The following is a 27669-nucleotide window of genomic DNA, read 5'->3' on the forward strand; positions in this document are numbered from 1 at the left end:
TTATCAGCTTGTTTAAGCAAAGAGTCAAAGATAATTTTATTCAAAATTTTAATAGTCGGATAAATGATTCATCTAGAGCAACGTTTTATAGGTCTTTCGGTGGATTTGAATACCAAGCATACTTGAACATTGTTAATGTAGGAAAATATAGAATTGCTATGTCACGGTTAAGACTTAGTTCTCATCGTTTGCTTATAGAAACTGGACGATGGTCAAATGTACCAAGAGAAGATAGGATCTGGAATTTATGCCAGGTACTTGAAGATGAATACCATTTTTTGATGGAATGTAATCTTTATAATACTATTAGAGATAAATATATAAAACGATATTATAGACTTAGGCCTAGTATGCATAAGACTGTACAACTTTTGCAGTCTGAAAACGTTAATACTGTAAGAAACTTATCAGCATACATATATCATGCTTTTGAAATAAGAAAATTAAGTGTGAGCGTAAACACGACTTAGTGTACGGTTACATTGTATTTGAATAACGGTACTCTTTATGCTAGAAGTACAGTGTATATATGAAATACAACCTATTAATAAATTATTCGAAATACGTTGACACACATTAACCAGATAGTTTCGATGCCAACTATGCACATTTGTACGTACAAGCCTGATTTTTGTATTCCATAGATTATCTTTATGTTAAAACCTTAGTCCAAACTAGCAAAACATTACTGAAGTTATCTGTACATAATGAGTATAGTAGTAACGTGTATTGCTAATCAAAATTCACGATATCATTGTAGTGTTGTGCATAAGCCATGCGATTGATAGACATACAGTTAAGTCATAACTCATAATCGGTAAAGGCAATTATATTCAATTGTATGAATAAAGTTGTTAAATCTGTGAACCTATAGATATAGTTAATCAATCTGTTCCGCCATACATGTATATATATTAGTGATTGTATTACATTGATTTGATCACGGGTCACGTTGTCCTTTTTCAAATATGTATTGTGTGATATATTTCTTTGAATAAACTTTATTTCTTTTTTGTATGCCGTAATTTTAGAAGGGTTTCATATGATGGTCATCTAACAGGGTGGTTTGAGGGATTGGATAGACAACACAAAGAAAATTGAACAAGTAATATGTTGTTTCGCGTCTTTTTATCAATCACGTTTTGTTTCACTGTTTTATCTGATTTTCTCGCCATCATTTTCCTCGACAGGTATGATTTTGTTGATCCACGATAATGCTCCCGTGATCGGGAAACAAGCGTTTGCCTAACCTATGTTTCGACGTATGTTTTGTTGATCACATAACTACTAAATTAAACGCTTAATACGTGTTGCAAGTGAATGTGGGATGCTGCTTATTTGTCAGTTTATATGACGCATTGATACGATGTAAATGTGATTCATTGAACATTACACAGGATGTTAATTTAAACATTTACCACAAACACTGTTTTAACAAACAATAAAATGTATTGTGCTCAATAGTGTCCGTTTTTGACAATATTTGTTAAAAAACATAGATGATTTTATTATTATATTATTCATTTGAAGTTGTTTAAAGTTGTTACGTTTGGAGCCGATGACCGAGTGGTAACCTTTCTATTTCATTTGTTGTATAATTACAATATAAAGAGAATATGACGTTGGTCGGTTGAACTAACCCAATGTGTCAATTCGATTAGTTTCATACAATCCATAGCACAACAGTTCGCATGTTGATGCATTAACAAGTATCTTACACAACCAATATTAAGGTTTTTTATTCAGTACAACACTCGTTCAAAGCAAATGCATCATAAAGGCAAATGTTATCAATATAAAATAGCAAAACAAAGTAGTAGTAGTAGTAGTAGTAGTAGTAGTGGTGGTGGTGGTGGTGGTGGTGGTGGTGATGGTGGTGGTGGTGGTGGTGGTGGTGGTGGTGGTGGTAGTAGTAGTAGTAGTAGTAGTAGTAGTAGTAGTAGTAGTAGTAGTAGCAGCAGCAGCAGCACCAGCACCAGTAGCAGCACCAGCAGCAGCAGCAACAGCAACAGCAGCAGCAGCAGCAGCAGCAGCAGTAGCAGTAGCAGTTGTAGTAGTAGTAGTAGTAGTAGTAGTAGTAGTAGTAGTAGAAGTAGTAGTAGTAGTAGTAGTAGTAGTAGTAGTAGTAGTAGTAGTAGTAGTAGTAGTAGTAGTAGTAGTAGTAGTGGTAATAGTAGTAGTAGTAGTAGTAGTAGTAGTTGTAGTAGTAGTAGTAGTAGTTTGAACTTGGAATAATTATATTGTAGGAACCGCTAAAATTGAAGTGCCCCGAACTTTACACAATGGTATGCAATTTAAAAACAAACACAGACATATGAACAATTGACGACAAGATAACAAATCAAGATAGTTTAATATTGTTTTCCAATCCACATTTAATTTATATATCTTCGCTGAAATTGGAGTATGTTTTGAACGAGCGGACGAACTCCAGAACACAATCATGGCAGAAGTCGAACTGTGCCTACAAATAGAAAATATCAAAGCACATTGGTTACATGCAGTAGAGTAAGCTATGACTCACCGTTCTTTGCATTGTTTGTAAAGGGTATCAAGTTGAATATATCATATCGTACACTACTTAATTGTATCGGGGTTGTCATCGTTATTCCCTGCGAATACGTAGCTTATAGTAAGCTTACTATTTGCCAAAGAAAGAGGGTTTTAAAGAAGACCAAACATATATGTACATACATATTTAATTTAATTATGTTGACTCTTTCGTTAATGGGCATAATACGCACTTGTATTAAGCTCAGATATATGTTAATTCGAAATCAAAACCAATTAAATGGTTAGCTAACCTGATTGGCCACTGCGTTGGGTCTCCTGGCTTTGACCCTCCTGACGGCATTTACCACACTGACCTCGTGCTCTACTACCATTTTCTCTAAGAGGAATGCCATAACACAGAACAGCCCGCTCTTACTACCACCATCCCTGATGAATATAGCATATTAGATTGATTTAAGTGAATGTTAGTTCAAATGAAATCATATTTGGTCCAAATCCCGCAATCGAGATAGTAAAAAAGTGTATAAAATCCAACGAGAACGCATGGGTTACAAAGCTTGAATTTGTACTACCTGCAGTGGACAAGAACAGGCCCATTGGACGATGCCATTTTGACATCTCTCAGAAATGCGACATAGTTAGCAGGGCTGCATGGAACATTTCCAGTCTGGTTCCAGTCTGTAAACTCAAAGTGTCGCAATGTGCTCTTGCCACCTTCACTCTGTAACAAAAACCAAAACTACAATCATATATGAAAGCATACTTTTATTAAACGAAATCAATAAAATACATTAAACTGTTCAATAAAAGCAAAGAAAGTTTCAAAACTACTCTTTGTTCTTGATGGCATCCCTTACATTTTTACGCCGAAATTACTTTATTGTTTTAAAACCCCCACAAATAATCTTCTTACAAATGATGAAAATTCAGTTACATGTATGCGATTGATATTAAACTAACCTGTGTGCTTCCCTTGAACTCAATAGTTAGCCATTTCTGGATGTTGTACTCGTTCGTGACCTTATCCCTCCCACATGAAATAGTCAGTTGACCTTTCTTGAGTTCTTGATTGTCCGCTGGATAATATTCACCTATATCCTAGTGGAAATAATGTCAAGTTCTTTTTAATGAAGGCTTGTGCAAAGAACATCTTCTTCAGTAGGAGATAGTTGAAATTTATCATGTTCTTTCGTCTTGAAATGAAACAGCAGCAAGAGAGAACTTCATGTTATTTCATCGAGTCGACTCATTACATACTTTTGACAAAATGACAGGAATATATATTTTCTTATTCATACCTTTTTGCCGTCACTTTGCTCAAAGCTGACAATGCATGAACAATTTTCTTGGTATGCAAAAGTAAGGAAATCCTGTACAGTATTTGGCATTGGAGACTGTGCGACAATGTATTTCCGTTTCGCTTGAAACGCCTGCAACATAAATTGAATGTACGTCGATGGACGAACACGATATGCGATCATATTACTGCAGTTAAAGTTATCGGTATGAATGTATTGATTTAAGCAATCGGAATAGAATTTTCAAACGAAGGTTCTCATAACGTCAATACTTAGCAGCTTTAACTGGCTGTATATGTTTGGAGAAACTACCGTTTATTAGAGCAAATGTTAAATGTAAAAATGTTTGAACTTGATTATGTTCTTTGAAAATGTTGAATAATAATATTATATACCCTTACATGAACAAAGACAGCGTTGACATAGTCTGAATCTCCATGTCTTATTCCCAAATAAAGTCGAGGGCGGTATTTATCGCCTGAAAGTAATAACTCTTTTAATATATTCCTTTTGAGTTAACATCATTTTACATTTTGATAGCGCACTATTTCATTACCGAATGTCATCGCGCAGTTATACTGGTTATGGTATTAGGTCAGCAGAGCTGAAGCGTTACGTATGGCTTGTAGATATATGTTGGGTATTTCATAAAGTGGGTAATGAGTACGCGATATTCTTTACAAGCGTGCACCTGGAATATCTGCTTCACTTCTGTTCCTTCCTTTCTCAGTCTTGTTTCGTTCAATAGCAACGACTTCATCGTCAGTGTGAACGTGGGGAGTGTCCTTTATTTTCTACAAAGGAGAAATACTGTCATTTCGTTTGTGTTATGAGCATATATATATATATATATATATATATATATATATATATATATATATATATATATATATATATATATATATATATATATATCTGGGCATAATATATATTTACATCTGTTTCAAAGAAACATATTACTCATTCAGTTATTTTCGTTTGACTGTTTGTATCTGGATAAATACACTTTAAATACCAAGTGAACATCGTTATGTAATTATCAGTTTACCACTAGTTATTGACCTCACTGAATATTGATTAGTATACTCACTTTGGGCAAATGCAAAAGCACATTCCATTACCTTTAACTGCCTGATAAGATCGCCTTTGCTGGTTTCTATCATGTAGTCCTGAAACTGTTTTCCTGGTATCTGCTCACAGTTAAAAGTCAGGGTGTGAACCAGGGCAAGGTGTAGAAACTCGTACTGTTCCTGAAATCAGGAAGAACACTGATATACTCATGGTTCGTTTGTGTGTGCATAGGTTCTATGGAAACGCATATCAGAAGTCAAGCATAAGTATTGTGTAATTCTAATATGACATGTAAACGTAGAAAAACAAAATTGCAAGAAGAAAATAGACAACTGATAGGCCATTGAGGCTGCAAAGAGGACAGAAAATATCCAGCAAGTATGCAATAGATATATCTTTTAGACGTGCATAGCTGAGTTACAACTATATAGCACACAACTTTTAAGGTACGACAAAAAGTAAGAACGCAGCTTGTATTGATATTTTCTGAACCTTCCTATATTTCTGCACTTCTCTATTACTTTTCACTCACGTAACGTTCTTTGTGGTTCAAGGATTCACATATCAACCTACCGCTGTCTGGACCATGTTTGGCCTGTTCTGTCTCATATTGATGATGCATCCTGGAATCTCAACGGCCTTGTTCGAATTGCCTTCCTTTGTTAGAATATCTAACGCAATATATGTCCCTGTTCGACCGATTCCCGCGCTAAAAGGAACATCCATATATGACATTTGTCGATGATAACAAATGGTAAAAGGATATGCGTTATTTATTAATTTATACAAATATATTTTACACTCTATTATAAAGAGTGCTGAAAGCTGGTATAAATCATTCTCGAGTCCGTTTGGAAACCAACTGTGTGATCTGTGTCATATTTTATAGGCCAAGTAATGGTTCTGGTGGCGATCGAAAACAGGACCTCTTGTGTGAGAGGAGGACACCTTTATCATTAATTTTTACATGAGCTTTTTAAGCGACATGCAATAGAGCTTCAAATGTGTTTATTGCTGGTTCTGTTTCAACACGTACAACGAAAACACTCACAGTATTTGTGATATCTTGCTCACTGTCTGACCTAATGCTCGTGCACTTGAGAGCGATTTCAGTTCCCCTAGTTCTGTGTTTTTCTTTGTAATGGTCCTTTAAAGCTTTACCAGTCCCTTTAGGACAATTTTATGATAAGAACTTATAATTCATTATTTGCTTATATGCGACCAGCGTTGGTGGGTCATCAGCATGTACAGGGGCAATCAGTGAGTACCATCTTTCTTAACTGAATCAATGACGCTCTGGTCTTTGACGTTCATAACATGACAATTGCTCTTGAATATGCAATAAAAAAATCTCACACTTGCAATTACAGTCGAATCCCGTGAGCTCGAGCTAGCTTGGCGCGCATTCCTCCTTGGCACGAACTGGTACAAAGTGAGAACATATCTATATGCTTGGAATGCTCTGTAACGCTCTCTAATAGTACTTTTATAACAGGTGCAAAGGTTTAAAAAATGAACAATAAATAATCTACACCTGCAATGGACCAGTGTTGGACCTCCGAGATGAGCAGGAGAATTGAGCACTCTATGTCGGAACTCAATCAGCGCTGTGACGTCCTCTGGGATTCCCCTATCCGGCCAGGCCGTGAAGTGAAGGTGGTGCAGCTGCCTCTCAGATTCTCCCTGAAATAGTTTTTATTTTGTTTTCTAGTTGATGGTCTTTGCCCCGATTATAAATAAAACATACTTGCATGTGGTATTTTGACACAAGTCAGATATTCCTATTTGTGAAATAACCTGCTTTTTGTGGACTCCATATTGTCATAATACTTTACGGAGCACCCCTCCTCTCCCCTCCTCCCTCTCTCTCTCTCTCTCTCTCTCTCTCTCTCTCTCTGTTTTCCGGTTTAATAATTTCGTGGCGTTCGCTTTACGCTGATTTCCATAGCATTTCGTTGTAACGCCATGAATCTGCTTTAATGAGATTGTCAAGATTGGTACATAGTTATGAATTGTATATACTCAAACAATTGGTCGTTGTTAGTGTACTTTAGTTGATGCCATGCATCCATGATGTCGTAGTCAAGGGGAAGGCATATTGCTATCAAGTTTTAATTGATATAGTTCTTTACAATCTTATACATCACATACACCCTGACCGACCAAATTACCTGACTCCTTTTTGTTTAAAAAAACACCATTAAGGAAGTGGATTTTAACAATCTTTACATTTATGTATACTCCACACAGAAACATATAATTCAACTTCGTTCTTGACAGCCTTGATCCTTCTACAAAGAAAACGTTTATGTGGGATGGTGTTGTGTAATATGTATTATTTATTTAATGCTTTAACTAGTTCACTTCTTTCTACCGTTCAGCAACATTATTATTAATATTGTATAAGTTCGTATCAATTGTGGAAGTTTTTAAACAGCTACTCATAAGGAAGCATATAACGAGTAAAACCTGGTTATCTTTCCTTCTAAGGTTTATACTGATATTAATATTAATAAGCAGAATCATTAGGTGCATCTATTTAAAAATGTATTATTAATACGTAAATGGAAAGAAAATACACATTTTATCGCTTCACTTTCAACTTAACGCAGGAGGTTAAAATCATTCTTCAATCAGTGTCTGTCGCACCGTAAATCTTTTGTGTTTATTCCGGTAGCGTGAAGTCAAAATAAACATTAGCATTCACGAGCGCTTGAAGTTTAGTATTGCTTACTGTTTAAACTTCCGTGTATTTTGCCTATATTTCATTTAAACCTTGTCAAACTGTTAAGTTGAATGGTTATGACGTTAAAGTATTTGAACTATGTTTAAACATATCTGAATCATTGATTGATTTGATGACTACGATTATGTGTCTTAAAATTTAAATTGGTCGTCTAAGCACACTGGTTAATATAGAAAAGACATAAGGTACACCATGGCTTAAATATTTCATGCGCTAAAAAACGTGTGTGGACGCAGCCCGAAAGTACCTTTTCATTGGTCAACAAATAGTTGCTTACACTAAATTAATATTCTAATTCGAGTACTGCATTTTGATTCAGTCGCGCAACGGAACTTTTATGTCATACTTCCTCGCTCTGACAGGTGCCCTTGACCGCGCTGTAGTTGACCGTAATATTTTAATTATTGTAAAGGTGTGTTTTGTTTCATTAATTACCTATGTATTTTAAGAAATTTTCATAATATACCGAGGTCATTGCTTTTAAACATTGTCCTTTAAGAGATGGACGATACTGTAGTGTGTTAATATGCACAGGCACTGACATTTAGGGTTGTGGGTGTAATTCTTTTAACCAAAATCTAATAAGATCGAGAACGTATGTCAGTTTTCACTGTATGTTTTAATTCGGTCAACTACCAAACTAAAAATAAATCTATATACAAATTAATGTGTGTTACCTTTGCAAAAAAAGTAATTGTAACTTTAAACGAACATATTTAATGCTTTATAATTATAGTATTGCTTGCACAGAGAAGTTAATGAATATTCTTCCATACAATGACAATATTTTGTGTTCTTTTGTGCTTATTCATGAAGCGTGAAGTGAGAATAATCATCAGCATTTACGGACGCTTTACATTTAGTTTTGAGTACTATTTAATCTTCCGGGTATTTTGCCTAATTTTCACAAGTTATGGTGAATGTTTGAATCGTGAAGTGTTTAATTTGGAAAGTGCATACATCCAACTCACTGATTTATGTTAATGCATATGATAATAGTTGGTACGATTCAAGTTCGTAAATAAGGAACAATATTTCATTCAGAAAAAAAATATATATGCATGGAAAACAATTATTTTAAATGCAGTCGCGGCAAAATGTTCTTATATTTTTCCTTTAGGTTACATGTTAAAAATACTTGATTTAGGTACGCATTGAAATTTATATTAAAATGAACAAATATTGTGTATGTCATAAAACATTTATGTAAGAACAACATTGAAATACGCTTACATCATTTAGGAGCAGCAATCTTCTCGTAAACTCTGCATACTCATCCTCGCTCTGACAGATGACCTTCACCCCGCTGTAGGTTAAAGTGGTCCCGACATTGGGCCAGTACTGCTCGCATTTCTTTTTCTGAATGATATAAAAAGGACTTAGATACCAATGATATAATTTTGTTTTAAATGTTGTTGTGCTGACGTGTGTTTTTGTGTGATAATTTTAAAATCCGAACGCCTTAGCGATTGCAGTAATTGAATTTGACTAACACAAACTTGTTTGTCAATTTCTTGTCATTTCAATGGTAACAATGCAAATATGTTTTACATACAACTGTCATTTATAATTTTTGAAATATTGGTGTACATGAATGTTTTAATTAAGGTTTTCTGTTTAATATACGTGTTCATATATCCGCGGGGTTTAGTTTGGACAATAATTTTCTTTATACCCCTTCCTCCATCAGGTTGGTAACCATGACAATTTTCTCCACCTTCTGTTGCCAAATCATATTCCAGAACATGCCAAAGTCTCCCATTTGTTTTGACATTGGACCTGGGGATAAAAATATCACCATAGAAACCGTAAGACTTGTGTTCAGTTGTATCTTGAATTCATGCATATATATTATAGGTGTATCTCGTACTTTTATCTCTTTAAAAAAGAGTGCAATAAACTAGTCTGTCTCACTCAAAGAAATAGTACACAGGTCACTGATTGGAAATGTTTCAGTACAATCAATTACGGTAGGATCAGAGCTAGCAAAAACGAAGATTTCATTGACATGTAACTTCTAAACCGTGTTTATGTAATGTATAGTCTTACCAAGCGAAGCAATGTAGGCATTTCTCTCATTGAAACCCTGCAAATAGAGAATCGCAGTAAGTGTAAAAATTGTACTTAATATGTTTGTAAACTTTTAAAATTTCAGGTCATCACTACTTCCCAAAACATATATTTTAGTGGACAAACTTTCTTTGTTTGAATATAAGTTTACATACATCGATGTAGTTTGCATTGATGTAATCGGTATCAAAACCAGTAACTTTGACTCTTGTGGCATCATCTGGAAACACAATAAACATCGTATTACTATATACAGATAAGGCTTCCACAGCAACTGTGTATTCTTGATTACAGTTCAAAATAGCTTCAAAACGAATTTAAGAATAAAGTACAGTTTATTATATGTTAATTGGTATAAAATACACATGGATCTGTTCATTTCAATAATCTAGATTCAATGGTATTGTTACATGCATATAATCCCTTGTATCTGTTCCTCGCCCTGTTTTGAGGTAATTTGGCAGCGCCACAGCTCCTTGTGAGGCCGTCAGAGAATTTCTTCAGGAGAAAAGGGGCAAATCAGCCCAACGAAATTCATGTCATAGTTAAAATATTTTAAAATGATTCTGCAGCATTTTAAGGTATTACATTTTGTTTTACTAGCGTAACTTATTTGGAGTATTACACTTACAAAAAATAAATGTAATGCTTAATGCTTTATATAATGTATAAATATGTAATATACTAATATGTACATCGAATTCCTCCTCATAGTAATCCAGAGTCTTTCCAGCCACAAAAGCCGCCAGTTCCTCCACTTTAACTTTCCGTTTCTCTATGTCCTGTATTCCGATGTAGTAAACGTTCTCCTCAACCTTCTTGGTCAGTTTCCTTTTCTGGGACCTACTCTCTTCGTCGAAATCTGTTATGTATTGATTTGGGTTATACTACAATCTGCTGTTGTCCTGTTCATTTAAACAGTCACAGGTGCATGCACGAATGGACAAGAACTAATTATGTCCTAGGTGTATATCTTCACGGGCAATGCAACTGTCACATGTGCATAATCACACGCACAATGGAACTGTCACAGGTGCATATGCAAACGAGCAAGAAACCTGTCACATATGCATTATCATACGGGCAATGACATTGTCAAAGGTGCATATGCATACGAGCAAGGAAACTGTTACAGGTGCATAATTACACGGGCAATGACATTGTCACAGGTGCATAATTACACTAGCAATGAACATGTCAAAGGTGCATACTAACACGGGCTATAAAACTGTAACATGTGCATGAGCACAAGAACAATTGAACTGTCACATGTGCATAATTACAAGGTCAATGAAAATGTCACAGGTGCATAATTACACCGGCAATGGAACTGTCACATGTGCATTATTACACGGGCAATGAACTGTCATATGTGCATTATTTCACGGACAATGAAACTGCCACAGGTGCATTATTACACGGGCAATGAAACTGCCACATGTGCATTATTACACGGGCAATGAACTGTCACATGTGCATTATTACACGAGCAATAAAACTGTCACATGTGCATAATTACACGGGCAATGAAACTGCCACATGTGCATAATTACACGGGCAATGAACTGTCACATGTGCATTATTATACGGGCAATAAAATTGCCACAAGTGCATAATCACACAGGCAATGAACTGTCACAGGTGCATTATTTCAAGAGCAATGAACTGTCACATGTGCATAATTACACGGGCAATGAAACTGCCACATGTGCATAATTACACGGGCAATGAATTGTCATATGTGCATAATAACACGGGCAATGAACTGTCACATGTGCATAATTACACGGGCAATGAACTGTCACATGTGCAAAATTACACGGGCAATGAAACTGCCACATGTGCATAATTACACGGGCAATAAACTGTTACATGTGCATTATTATACGGGCAATGAAACTGCCACATGTGCATAATCACACAGGTAATAAACTGTCACAGGTGCATTATTTCACGGGCAATGAAACTGCCACATGCGCATAATTACACGGGCAATGAACTGTCACATGTGCATTATTACACGGGCAATGATCTGTTACATATGCATTATTACACGGGCAATGAAACTGTCACATATGCATAATTACACGGGCAATGAAACTGCCACATGTGCATAGTTACACGGGCAATGAACTGTCACATGTGCATAATTACACGGGCAATGAACTGTCACATGTACATTATCACACCGGCAATGGAACTGTCCCAAGTGTATAATTATACGGGCAATTGAACTGTCACATGTGCATAATCACACGGGCAATGATATTGTTAAAGGTTCATATGCACACGAGCAAGGAAACTGTTACAGGTGCATAAATACACGGGCAATACCATTGTCACATGTGCATAATTACACGGGCAATGAAACTGCCACAGGTGCATAAATACAGGGGCAATGACATTGTCACAAGTGCATAATTACACGGTCAATGACAATGTCAAAAGTTCATGATCACAAGGACAATTGAACTGCCACAGGTGAATAATTACACGGGCAATTATACGTGCAATGGAACTGTCACATGTGCATAATCACACGGACAATGTCATTGTCAGAGGTGAATATGAACACGAGCAATGAAACTGTCACATGTGCATAATTACACAGACAATGAAACTGTCACATGTGCATAATTACACGAGCAATGAAACTGTCACAGGAACATAATTGCACGGGCAATGAAACTGTCACATGTGCATAATTACACGGACAATGAAACTGTCACATATGCTTAATTACACAGACAATGAAACTGTCACATGTGCATAATTACACGGACAATGAAAATGTCACATGTGCATAATTACACGGGCAATGAAACTGTCACATGTGCATAATTACACGGACAATGAAACTGTCACATGTGCATTATTACACGGACAATGAAACTGTTACATGTGCATAATTACACGGACAATGAAACTATCACAATTGCATAATTACAAGGGCAATGAAACTGTCACATGTGCATAATTACACGGACAATGAAACTGTCACATGTGCATAATTACACAGACAATGAAACAATCAAAATTTCTATATTACATTGGCAATCGAACTGCCACATGTGAATCATTACACGGACAATGAACAGTCACATGTGCATAATTACACGGGCAATAAAACTGTCACATGTGCATTATTACATTGGCAATCGAACTGCCACATGTGCATCATTACACGGACAATAAAACTGCCGCAGGTGCATAATTACACGGGCAATGAACTGTCACATGTGCATATGCAAACGAGCAAGGAAACTGACGCAGTTGCATTATTACAGAGGCAATGGAACGGTCTTATGTGTATTATCACACGGGTAATGGAACTGCATAATTATACGGGCAATTGAACTGTCACATGTGCACAATTATACGGGCAATTGAACTGTCACATGTGCATAATTACACGGGCAATGAACTGTCACAGGTGCATAATTATACGGGTAATTGAATTATCACATGTGCATAATTACACGGGCAATGAACTGTCACAGGTGCATAATTACACGGGCAATGAACTGTCACAGGTGCATAATTATACGGGCAATTGAATTATCACATGTGCATAATTACACGGGCAATGAACTGTCACAGGTGCATAATTATACGGGTAATTGAATTATCACATGTGCATAATTACACGGGCAATGAACTGTCACAGGTGCATAATTACACGGGCAATGAACTGTCACAGGTGCATAATTATACGGGCAATTGAATTATCACATGTGCACAATTATACGGGCAATTGAACTGTCACATGTGCATAATTACACGGGCAATGAACTGTCACAGGTGCATAATTATACGGGCAATTGAATTATCACATGTGCATAATTACACGGGCAATGAACTGTCACAGGTGCATAGTTATACGGGTAATTGAATTATCACATGTGCATAATTACACGGGCAATGTAACTGTCACATGTGAATTATTACACGGGCAATGTAACTTTCTCATGTGCACAATTACACGGGAACGGAACTGTCATATGTGCATAATTACATGGGAATGGAACTGTCACATGTACATTAGTACACGAGCAATTGAACTGTCACTTGTGCATTATTACACGGGCAATGGAACTGTCACATATACATTATTACACGGGCAATTGAACTGTCACATGTGTATTATTACACCGGCAATGGACCGGTCTCATGTGTATTATTACACGTGCAATGGAATTGTCACATGTGCAGAATTACACGGGCAATGTGGAATTGTCACATGTGCATAATTATAAGGGCAATGAAACTGTCACAGGTGCATTATTACACTGGCAATGAAACTGCCCTATGTGGATAATCACACGGGCAATGAAACTGCCACAGGAGCATTATTACACGGGCAATAAAACTGTCACATGTGCATTATTACATTGGCAATCGAACTGCCACATGTGCATCATTACACGGACAATAAAACTGCCGCAGGTGCATAATTACACGGGCAATGAACTGTCACATGTGCATATGCACACGAGCAAGGAAACTGACACAGTTGCATTATTACAGAGGCAATGGAACGGTCTTATGTGTATTATCACACGGGCAATGTAACTGCATAATTATACGGGCAATTGAACTGTCACATGTGCACAATTATACGGGCAATTGAACTGTCACATGTGCATAATTACACGGGCAATGAAACTGTCACAGGTGCATAGTTATACGGGTAATTGAATTATCACATGTGCATAATTACACGGGCAATGGAACTGTCACATGTGCATAATTACACGGGCAATGGAACTGTCACATGTGAATTATTACACGGGCAATGTAACTTTCTCATGTGCACAATTACACGGGAACGGAACTGTCATATGTGCATAATTACATGGGAATGGAACTGTCACATGTACATTAGTACACGAGCAATTGAACTGTCACTTGTGCATTATTACACGGGCAATGGAACTGTCACATATACATTATTACACGGGCAATTGAACTGTCACATGTGTATTATTACACCGGCAATGGACCGGTCTCATGTGTATTATTACACGTGCAATGGAATTGTCACATGTGCAGAATTACACGGGCAATGTGGAATTGTCACATGTGCATAATTATAAGGGCAATGAAACTGTCACAGGTGCATTATTACACTGGCAATGAAACTGCCCTATGTGGATAATCACACGGGCAATGAAACTGCCACAGGAGCATTATTACACGGGCAATGGAACTGCCACATGTGCATAATTACACGGGCAATAAACTGTTACATGTGCATTATTATACGGGCAATGAAACTGCCACATGTGCATAATCACACAGGCAATAAACTGTCACAGGTGCATTATTTCACGGGCAATGAAACTGCCACATGCGCATAATTACACGGGCAATGAACTGTCACATGTGCATTATTACACGGGCAATGATCTGTTACATATGCATTATTACACGGGCAATGAAACTGTCACATATGCATAATTACACGGGCAATGAAACTGCCACATGTACATTATTACACGGGCAATGAAACTGTCACATATGCATAATTACACGGGCAATGAAACTGCCACATGTGCATAGTTACACGGGCAATGAACTGTCACATGTGCATAATTACACGGGCAATGAACTGTCACATGTACATTATTACACCGGCAATGGAACTGTCCCAAGTGTATAATTATACGGGCAATTGAACTGTCACATGTGCATAATCACACGGGCAATGATATTGTTAAAGGTTCATATGCACACGAGCAAGGGAACTGTTACAGGTGCATAAATACACGGGCAATACCATTGTCACATGTGCATAATTACACGGGCAATGAAACTGCCACAGGTGCATAAATACAGGGGCAATGACATTGTCACAAGTGCATAATTACACGGTCAATGACAATGTCAAAAGTTCATGATCACAAGGACAATTGAACTGCCACAGGTGAATAATTACACGGGCAATTATACGTGCAATGGAACTGTCACATGTGCATAATCACACGGACAATGTCATTGTCAGAGGTGAATATGAACACGAGCAATGAAACTGTCACATGTGCATAATTACACAGACAATGAAACTGTCACATGTGCATAATTACACGAGCAATGAAACTGTCACAGGAACATAATTGCACGGGCAATGAAACTGTCACATGTGCATAATTACACGGACAATGAAACTGTCACATATGCTTAATTACACAGACAATGAAACTGTCACATGTGCATAATTACACGGACAATGAAAATGTCACATGTGCATAATTACACGGGCAATGAAACTGTCACATGTGCATAATTACACGGACAATGAAACTGTCACATGTGCATTATTACACGGACAATGAAACTGTTACATGTGCATAATTACACGGACAATGAAACTATCACAGTTGCATAATTACAAGGGCAATGAAACTGTCACATGTGCATAATTACACGGACAATGAAACTGTCACATGTGCATAATTACACAGACAATGAAACAATCAAAATTTCTATATTACATTGGCAATCGAACTGCCACATGTGAATCATTACACGGACAATGAACAGTCACATGTGCATAATTACACGGGCAATAAAACTGTCACATGTGCATTATTACACTGGCAATCGAACTGCCACATGTGCATCATTACACGGACAATAAAACTGCCGCAGGTGCATAATTACACGGGCAATGAACTGTCACATGTGCATATGCAAACGAGCAAGGAAACTGACGCAGTTGCATTATTACAGAGGCAATGGAACGGTCTTATGTGTATTATCACACGGGTAATGGAACTGCATAATTATACGGGCAATTGAACTGTCACATGTGCACAATTATACGGGCAATTGAATTATCACATGTGCATAATTACACGGGCAATGAACTGTCACAGGTGCATAATTATACGGGTAATTGAATTATCACATGTGCATAATTACACGGGCAATGAACTGTCACAGGTGCATAATTACACGGGCAATGAACTGTCACAGGTGCATAATTATACGGGCAATTGAATTATCACATGTGCACAATTATACGGGCAATTGAACTGTCACATGTGCATAATTACACGGGCAATGAACTGTCACAGGTGCATAATTATACGGGCAATTGAATTATCACATGTGCATAATTACACGGGCAATGAACTGTCACAGGTGCATAGTTATACGGGTAATTGAATTATCACATGTGCATAATTACACGGGCAATGGAACTGTCACATGTGAATTATTACACGGGCAATGTAACTTTCTCATGTGCACAATTACACGGGAACGGAACTGTCATATGTGCATAATTACATGAGAATGGAACTGTCACATGTACATTAGTACACGAGCAATTGAACTGTCACTTGTGCATTATTACACGGGCAATGGAACTGTCACATATACATTATTACACGGGCAATTGAACTGTCACATGTGTATTATTACACCGGCAATGGACCGGTCTCATGTGTATTATTACACGTGCAATGGAATTGTCACATGTGCAGAATTACACGGGCAATGTGGAATTGTCACATGTGCATAATTATAAGGGCAATGAAACTGTCACAGGTGCATTATTACACTGGCAATGAAACTGCCCTATGTGGATAATCACACGGGCAATGAAACTGCCACAGGAGCATTATTACACGGGCAATGGAACTGCCACATGTGCATATTTCACCAGCAATGGAACTGCCACATGTGCATAATTACACCGGCAATGGAACTGCCACATGTGCATAATTACACCGGCAATGGAACTGTCTCATGTGTATTATTACACCGGCAATGGAGCTTTAACATGTGCATAACCACACGGGCAATGAAACCGCTACGGGAACATTATAACACGAGCAATGGAACTACCATATATGCATATTTCACCAGCAATGGAACTGTCTCATGTGTATTATCACACAGGCAATGGCACTGTCTCATATCCTTTATTCCACCGGCAATGGAACTGCCATATGTGCATAATTACACCGGCAATGGAACTGTCCCATGTGTTTTATTACACCTGCACTGGAACTGTCTCCTTTGTATTATTACACAGGCAATAGAACTATCACATGTGCATAATCACACGGGCAATGGAACTGCCACACGTGCATAATCAAACGGGCAATGGAACTGTCACATGTGTATTATTACACGGGCAATGAAACTGTCACAGATGCATAATCACATGGACAATGGAACTGCCACATGTGGATAATCACACGGGCAATGAAACTGCTACAGGAACATTGTTACACTGGCAATGGCACTGTCACATGTGCATAATTACACGGGCAATAAAACTGTCACATGTGCATTATTACATTGGCAATCGAACTGCCACATGTGCATCATTACACGGACAATAAAACTGCCGCAGGTGCATAATTACACGGGCAATGAACTGTCACATGTGCATATACACACGAGCAAGGAAACTGACACAGTTGCATTATTACAGAGGCAATGGAACGGTCTTATGTGTATTATCACACGGGCAATGGAACTGCATAATTATACGGGCAATTGAACTGTCACATGTGCACAATTATACGGGCAATTGAACTGTCACATGTGCATAATTACACGGGCAATGAAACTGTCACAGGTGCATAGTTATACGGGTAATTGAATTATCACATGTGCATAATTACACGGGCAATGGAACTGTCACATGTGCATAATTACACGGGCAATGGAACTGTCACATGTGAATTATTACACGGGCAATGTAACTTTCTCATGTGCACAATTACACGGGAACGGAACTGTCATATGTGCATAATTACATGGGAATGGAACTGTCACATGTACATTAGTACACGAGCAATTGAACTGTCACTTGTGCATTATTACACGGGCAATGGAACTGTCACATATACATTATTACACGGGCAATTGAACTGTCACATGTGTATTATTACACCGGCAATGGACCGGTCTCATGTGTATTATTACACGTGCAATGGAATTGTCACATGTGCAGAATTACACGGGCAATGTGGAATTGTCACATGTGCATAATTATAAGGGCAATGAAACTGTCACAGGTGCATTATTACACTGGCAATGAAACTGCCCTATGTGGATAATCACACGGGCAATGAAACTGCCACAGGAGCATTATTACACGGGCAATGGAACTGCCACATGTGCATATTTCACCAGCAATGGAACTGCCACATGTGCATAATTACACCGGCAATGGAACTGCCACATGTGCGGTATTACACCGGCAATGGAACTCTCTCATGTGTATTATTACACCGGCAATGGAGCTATCACATGTGCATAACCACACGGGCAATGAAACCGCTACAGGAACATTATTACACGAGCAATGGAACTACCATATATGCATATTTCACCAGCAATGGAACTGTCTCATGTGTATTATCACACAGGCAATGGCACTGTCTCATATGCTTTATTCCACCGGCAATGGAACTGCCATATGTGCATAATTACAATGGCAATGGAACTCTCTCATGTGTATTATTACACCGGCAATGGAGCTATCACATGTGCATAACCACACGGGCAATGAAACCGCTACAGGAACATTATTACACGAGCAATGGAACTACCATATATGCATATTTCACCAGCAATGGAACTGTCTCATGTGTATTATCACACAGGCAATGGCACTGTCTCATATGCTTTATTCCACCGGCAATGGAACTGCCATATGTGCATAATTACACCGGCAATGGAACTCTCTCATGTGTATTATTACACCGGCAATGGAGCTATCACATGTGCATAACCACACGGGCAATGAAACCGCTACAGGAACATTATAACACGAGCAATGGAACTACCATATATGCATATTTCACCAGCAATGGAACTGTCTCATGTGTATTATCACACAGGCAATGGCACTGTCTCATATGCTTTATTCCACCGGCAATGGAACTGCCATATGTGCATAATTACACCGGCAATGGAACTGTCCCATGTGTATTATTACACAGGCAATAGAACTATCACATGTGCATAATCACACGGGCAATGGAACTGCCACACGTACATAATCAAACGGGCAATGGAACTGTCACATGTGTATTATTACACGGGCAATGAAACTGGCACAGATGCATAATCACACGGACAATGGAACTGCCACACGTGGATAATCACACGGGCAATGAAACTGCTACAGGAACATTGTTACACGGGCAATGGAACTGCCACATGTGCATATTTCACCAGCAATGGAACTGTCGCATGTGTATTATTACACAGACAATGAAACTGTCCCATGTGTATTATTACACCGGCAATGAAACTGTCCCATGTGTATTATTACACCGGCAATGGAACTGTCTCATGTGCATAATCACACGGGCAATGAAACTGTCACGGGTGCATTATTACACGGGCAATGAAACTGTCACGGGTGCATTATTACACGGGCAATGAAACTGTCACGGGTGCATTATTACACGGGCAATGAAACTGTCACGGGTGCATTATTACACGGGCAATGAAACTGTCACGGGTGCATTATTACACGGGCAATGAAACTGTCACGGGTGCATTATTACACGGGCAATGAAACTGTCACGGTTGCATTATTACACTAGTAATGAAATTGTCATACAAGCATTAATACAAAACAAAACCAATGGAACCGCCACTGGTACATAATTACAAGGGGTAAAGAAACTGTCTTAGGTGCATATATACACGTGCAATGAAATTGTTACACGTGCATTCGGGCAAAGGAACTGTCTAAGGTGTATTATTACACGGGCAATTTAACTGCCACAGGTGCATTATTACACGAGCGATGAAACTGCCAATGGTGCATTATTACACGGGCAACGGAACTGTTACACTTACATTATTACACAAGCAAAATGGAACTGTCACTGGTGCATATTTCCACGGGAAATGGGACTGTTATTGGTGCATAATTACACTGTCAATGAAACTGTTACTGGTGTATAATTACACGTGCAATGAAACCTTAACAGATGCATAATTACAGGCGAATGAAACTGTCACAGGTGAACAAATACATAAAGATAGCTAGTGCACTGGCGGTGACAGTATGTACCTTTGACAGTTTAAATAAATCGACAAGTGTCTTGTCATTTTCGGTAGTTTACATACAGCTGAACTCCAACACAAGATTTGAACATACAATATAACAATATGATACGCGTCTAATACATAGTTTTAAATGCCAACAATACATTTGTTATTTATTTGGAAATATCAGCCTTTTTAAAATCAGAAACCAGCTACTGGTCAAAAATTTAAAAATAAACCCAGTTCAATGGCACAGGGTAAACGCTAATCACATAAAACAAAAACAGATTTCTTCCACTTATTCTTATTATGTAAAATATGTTTCCAACTAACCAATTTCTAGATCTTCATCATCCGGTGCTGTTTCTAAGCCACCACCGATTATTATTGTATCCGACATATGGTTGTAACTAGCATTCGATGTTCCTAATGAAGGGGCAGTTGTTGCTTTCGTGAATCCTCTCTCCCCTGAAATATCAGTATAACGATGTATCATAAAGATCATATAGAATGCATAAAAAACCCAACTCGTTCGTCTTACATTTTTTTTATTTATTCATTATAATGTAAGCGATTAAAACGTATTGTTTCTGCCTTGTTCAATTTAATCGATCATCAAATAACACCATTAACGAAGAAAAAATAAGAACAATGGAATTGTTATTTCTTATATCCATGGTTTGTACAAACTTATTAATGTTCAATTAGACAATTCGACGAAAGTCAGGTTTTCAATGTGCTCAATCGGAAAAGTAAGGCAAATATATTTAAGTGCTGCCTAGACATTTGAACAACAGACATGGCTCTTGCACGCAGCCCATCGTCTTGCGATGTTTGAAATTTGTGACAAGTTATATTAAAAACCCTCCTATGTATGTCCAAGTTACAGCTTGGTCACAATTGGTTAACGCCATCGCAGCCACCCTTCCACACAACCGCCCTACGACCAATGTAAAAACCTTGATTTACCTTAGGTTAAAAAAGAAAGATCAATTATATTAAGGGCGCACCATATAGGTTGATGCCATTTTTTTTAAAAACATTATCATTTTTACCTCATTTGACTTAAATGATACCACACCCCCTTCCAAAACATCCCCATATGACTTGTGTACAGTTCATTGTAACATCTGTACACACATCATAAACGTTTTTGTTTTGACCATTTAGTTAAACATGGCGAAATGTAAAGTAAATATATATTTACCTCCATGCAATGACTCTATTGTGTGGTATTCATGACCGATTTCTTCAATTCGATCTTCATAGGGCTTTCTATTTCTTCTAAATACAAATCGTTAAAATAATCACTTCAAAGTGAATCGAAGAAATAAAGTAAATTGTAATAATCGTCTTATCAGTCTGCTAGTATTCATGTGCTTCACAGAAAATACTCGAGTGCACTTCTAAATACAGAACATCTTTTAGAGCTACAAAATGAAATACATTTCCATTACCAATGATGTAAACTGAGTCTTAAATATTTACATGATATACCACTAAAACACCTCTGGAACATCTCACCTCCTTTTCAGGACAACAACAACCAGAACGACGACTATAGCCAACATAACCACCCCTCCAACACCTACTCCAATAGCAAGTGCAGAGGTACCTGGTTGTTCCGACATATGTTCATCACTTTTTTCGTTTTCCAATTCAGCTTCTGAAAGACATTCAAACAGAAACTCGCTTATCTTTTGGTACCTCTAAATGTTAGACTATATATAATATTAAATCGTTTAAACATCATGGCGGAAACTACAGGGACCATCCCAGGACCATAGCTGAAAACAGATGGAGAACAATATTTTATTTCAACATCTTTTCGTTAGATGATTGTTGTTTACAAATCTACTAATCTATCGATATGCAATAAACAAATAAAAACGTACTCGTTGAACACGTATCGCCAATGAAGCCCTCAATACATCCGCTGCTGCACTTTCCTGTCGAGTCGCATTTTGAATCTGTTGTGGAATTTGCACAATTCTCAGAGCAAAAATTTTCACACGTTGACCCATAAGAATTAGGGATACATCCATTTGTACAGTGGCCGTTTTCTTGTGAACACATTCGATTCTTGCAGTTAGTATTGCAGTTAATAGTACAAAATATCCCATAAACCGTCTCATTCATGCATCCAGTACAACCACCAGTTTGCCTTTCGCATCCATAAGTTGAACATTTGGAGCTACATGTGGTGTTGCAAAAGTCGCCGTAGTACGATGAAGAACTGCATTCCACACAACGTCCTGACTTTAAGTCACACATTCCTTGTTTACACATAGTGCTACACGCTGAACCACAGTCATAACCGTAGTAATGGTCTCTGCATTTAGTGCATGTATTACTATCTGAACAGGTTAAGCAGTTTGCATGACAATCAAAGGTACAGGATCCGTCTGCTTGATTGCATTTTTCAGGACATGTAACAGGACATGTTAAATTACAAAATGTACCAAAGTATCCATGGTAGCACTTGTTACATTCTCCATCTTGTGTACAACCACTGACGCCACAATAACTACATCCCATGTCACAGTTTGAACCGAAATATCCCTGTGGACATGCGCTACAAATGCCAGACGACTGGACACATCCGCCGAAACAGTAAGCGGGGCATGTGTAGTTACATGTTGAACCAAACGTGCCAACAGTGCAGCCATTGCATTGTGTATTGTCAACACATGATGTACATGCCCGTGGACACGTTCTAGAAATACAGTCACCAGTCATTATGTCACAGTCAGTGTCGTTACTGCATTGACATTTATATTGGCAATCCTTTCCAAATTTTCCAGACGGGCATACAGAGCAGGAACTACTATTCGTGCATTCTTTACAAGCGGAGTAACATTTTCCAGTACACGTTTGTAAATAATATCCTGATGTGCAATTGCAGTGACCATTGTCCAAGCAAGTGTTACCCAGGCAGTTTGGTGAACATTGAGTCTTGCAGTTATACCCAATATATCCTTGAATGCAAGTACACGATCCGTCTAAAAGATTACATATTCCACCGTTACAACCCTCTCCACAGTTTAGGTTACACCGTGAACCCCATTTCCCAATATAGCATTCTTCACACTGAGAAGCACTGCTACAGCTTGTACAGTTAACCCCAACAATACGACATTGATGACAGTCATTGTTAAAATAAAACTTTCCTAATGTACAATTACACTCTAGGTTACTTCCGACGCCGGTACACGATTCGCAATAACCAGGACACTGGATATCTTTGTGAAAGAAAACAAAACCTTTTAAACATTAAAAACATGCATAACATTACAATATCTTATTTTTTCATTTTATTGGTATAATTGTGGTATGCTCATATGTGATCTTCTTTTGATGAATATATCTGAGCAAGTCTTATCGTTGGTAATATACATGATTATAGAAAACTATCTTAAACTTTAACTGGTGATGTAAATAAGAACTATGTTTATACTGAAAACACATGTTTTGAAACAAAATTAAGAAGCTGATATTTCAACCCGTGAAAAAAGCCAGTATATAATGCCTGTGAGTAATCAGAAGTCAGGTTATAAAGTCTTTGAGTAATCAGAAGTCAGGTTGTAAAGCTTTGAGTTATCAGAAGTCCGATTATAAAGCATGGAACAAATCAGAAGTTAGGTTATAAAGCCTGTGAGTAATCAGAAGTTAGGTTATAAAGCCTTTGAGTAATCAGAAGTCAGGTTGTTAAGTCTTGACGTAATTAGAAGTCAGGTTGTAAAGCTTTCAGTTATCAGAAGTCCGATAATAAAGCTTGGAACAAATCAGAAGTCAGGTTATAAAGCCTGGAATAAATCAGAAGTCAGGTTATAATGCCTTTGAGTAATCAGAAGTCAGGTTATAAAGCCTTGACGTAATCAGAAGTCAGGTTATAAACCCTTGACGTAATCAGAAGTCAGGTTATAAAGCCTTTGAGTAATTAGAAGTCAGTTTGTTAAGCCTTTGAGTAATCAGAAGTCAGGTTGTTAAGCCTTGACGTAATCAGAAGTCAGGTTTTAAAGCCATTGAGTAATCAGAAGTCAGGTTGCTAAGCCTTGACGTAATCAGAAGTAAGCTTATAAAGCTTGCAGTAATCCTAAATCAAATGATAAAGCCTGGAAATAACCAGGAGTCAGGTTATAAATATTTATAAGCAAACCTAAAAAATCAAGCTCAGTGGCCAAAAGTTTAAACATAAACCTAAAAAGCCTGGCAAAAAACCGGAATCAATCAAGCCTGGAAATAATCAGATGTCAGGTTATAAGCCTTGCAACAATCCGAAATCAAATTATTAAGCCTGAAATAAATCAGAAGTCAGGTTATAAAGCCTTTGAGTAATCAGAAGACAGGCAATTAAGCATGGAATAAATCAAAAGTCAGGTTTTAAATCCTTTGAGTAAATCAGAAGTCAGGTTATACAACCTTTTAGTAATTAGAAGAAAGGTTATAAGGCCTGGCATAAATCAGAAATCAGGTAATAAAGCCTTTGAGTAACCAGTAATCAGGTTATTAAGCCTTTGAGTAACCAGAAATCATGTAATAAAGCATGGAATTAATCAGAAGTCAGGTTGTAAAGACTTTGAGTAATCAGAAATAAGGTTATAAAGCCTGGAATAATTCGGAAGTCAGGTAATAAAGCCTTTGAGTAATCAGAAGTCAGCTTGTAAAGCCTTTGAGTAATCAGAAGTCAGGTTGTAAAGCCTTTGAGTAATCAGAAGTCAGGTTAAAAAGCCTTTGAGTAATCAACAGTCAGATCATAAAGCCTGGAGCAAATCAGAAGTCAGGTTATAAAGCATTTAATAAATCAGAATTCAGGTAATAAAGCCTGGAGTAAATCAGAATTCAGGTTATAAAGTCTTTGCGTAATCAGAAGTCAGGTTTTAAAGCCTTTGAGTAATCAAAAGTCAGAGTTTAAAGCCTTTGAGTAATCAGAAGTCAGATTTTAAAGCATGAAATAAATCAGAAGTCAGGTTATAAAGTTTTTGAATAATCAGAAGTCAGGTTGTAAAGCTTTGAGCTATCAAAAGTCAGATTATTAAGCATGGAACAAATCAGAAGCCAGGTTATAAAGCCTTTGAATAATCAGAAGTCAGGTTATAAAGCCTTTGGGAAATCAGAAGTCAGGTTATAAAGCCTGGAGTAAATCAGAAGTCTGGTTATAAAGCGATTCAAATCTGAAGTCAGGTTATAAAGCCTTTCAGTTATCAGAAGTCAGGTTATAAAGCCTGAAATAAATCAGAAGTCAGGTTAAAAAGCCTAGATGAAATTTTTTTTTTTATAAAGCATGAACAAAATAATTTGAAAGTAATATGAAGTCAGATTATAATGTCTGGAAGTAAGAAAAAGCCATGTAAGCATGTACGTAGGAGACTCAAAGTTATAAAACCTTGAATTAAGAAGGATCGACTTTATAAAGCCTGAAAGTAAAAATAATCCAGGATTTAGAGCCTGAAAGTAAGTATAAGCCAGGTCATAAAGCCAGGAATACAATGACGTCAGGTTATAAAACCTGAATGAAAGAAGAAGCCAAATGATCAAGTTTAGAAGTAATAAGATGCCGTCGTTTAGGTTAATGTCTTTGTTATAAATTGGATAACTGGTACAGAAAATCAATATATCTTGCCGATATGTATATAAAAATGACTAATGTCATTCAACTTAAGTTTAAAGCATTTTCATGACTGAAATGTGTTTGTTTATAAAAGAGCATAAAGCCGTAACTTTGTACTACGACAGGTATACGTTACCAAGGTGATTTAAGAGTCTTCCTTTATGTACACGTTGATCATTTTATCCCCAATCTCTATTCAATAGATACTCCGATTTACAATGATGTATATCATCATACTTGACTTATCAAAATGTGTTTTTGACGGAAAAGACGTGAAACTAATTTGGATTATTCCTTGTATATATGTAATAATGTGATACTCATATTCAATTGTTAAAATATGATCATCCAATTACGTGTATAAATAATAACTTATCAAAAAGAAACGAAAAGTCTTACCAGTAGGGCTGCAAACATCCAAAGGCAGATATAACGTTACAATAAAAGCCACTGTCAGTTGAATGAAAGTCATATTATTATTTTTTATTGATGACACATGTAATCTGAAGTTATTCGTTATTGAAGATGTCTCAGTGATCTTTTAAAACGGTGTAAACCGGGAAGTCAAACTGTAACATGAAGTACGGCCTTGCAAAGCAAGTTTTACTCTACACTGAATAAGTTTAATTGAGTACTCGATACATATAGGACATAGGTAAGAAATAATACTACAATTCACACGATATGTAGTATAATTTAACTTATTTGAGCTACATATTTTTTTTACGGAATTGGCATTCTCAATCGTATCTTAAAAAGAAATTATATATTGAACGATCGGTACAATTCAGGCTAAGGGCCAGGTAATTAAGACCCCAAACTAACACTCACTCTCACACACGCATACACGCACGCACACAAGCACACACGCGCACACGTGCACACACACACACACACACACACACACACACAAACACGCACGCAAGCGAGCGCACGCACGCGTACGCACGCACACGCACACTTCTTAAAAAATGATTTAACATTCATAGTGAATAATTTCCGTTGTTTTGATGTTTTAGTATATAATGTACATTATTCAATATTTCGTTATATATTTGTAGGTAGTTGCAAATTGTAGATACCCCTTTAGCACTTCGTTTTCTTATACATTTGTCTTAAATATATACTAGTTTCTATTAAATAAGTTTCAGTGAGTGAGATGCAAATTATACAAAATTTGTAAGGTTTTGTAAAAGGCAACTTTGTTCTGCAACAAATGATCATATATTAGGCTTAAAAGTGAAATGCTTTTCCACTCTATATAGTTATTAATATTATGTTCCTTTATGCCGTGCCACTGATTTTCACAATCTATTCCGAGTGAGTTA

The 27669-nt window shown here is 37.2% G+C and overlaps 1 protein-coding gene across 2 annotated transcripts; it reads right to left on the minus strand.

The window, feature by feature from the left end:
- Positions 1-1723: 1723 nt before the first annotated feature.
- On the minus strand, positions 1724-26942 carry LOC128206319 (receptor-type tyrosine-protein phosphatase kappa-like). Of its 2 annotated transcripts, XM_052908695.1 has the most exons (21): positions 26741-26942; positions 22626-23972; positions 22255-22396; positions 21938-22014; positions 21064-21198; positions 10395-10561; positions 10110-10197; positions 9855-9919; positions 9679-9715; positions 9305-9408; positions 8863-8988; positions 6418-6566; positions 5457-5592; positions 4934-5062; positions 4504-4606; positions 4214-4290; positions 3813-3944; positions 3475-3612; positions 3087-3235; positions 2805-2940; positions 1724-2464 (listed from the first exon to the last, which is right to left on the minus strand). In XM_052908695.1, the coding sequence occupies exons 1-21, from the start codon at positions 26811-26813 to the stop codon at positions 2381-2383; spliced, it is 3594 nt and encodes a 1197-aa protein (XP_052764655.1). In that variant the 5' UTR covers positions 26814-26942; the 3' UTR covers positions 1724-2380. The 2 variants fall into 2 exon arrangements, with proteins under 2 accessions (XP_052764655.1, XP_052764657.1); XM_052908697.1 differs by lacking the exon at positions 22626-23972.
- Positions 26943-27669: the final 727 nt, after the last annotated feature.

This window comes from Mya arenaria, chromosome 10 (assembly GCF_026914265.1).
Source record: "Mya arenaria isolate MELC-2E11 chromosome 10, ASM2691426v1".
Taxonomy (NCBI): Eukaryota; Metazoa; Mollusca; class Bivalvia; order Myida; family Myidae; genus Mya; species Mya arenaria.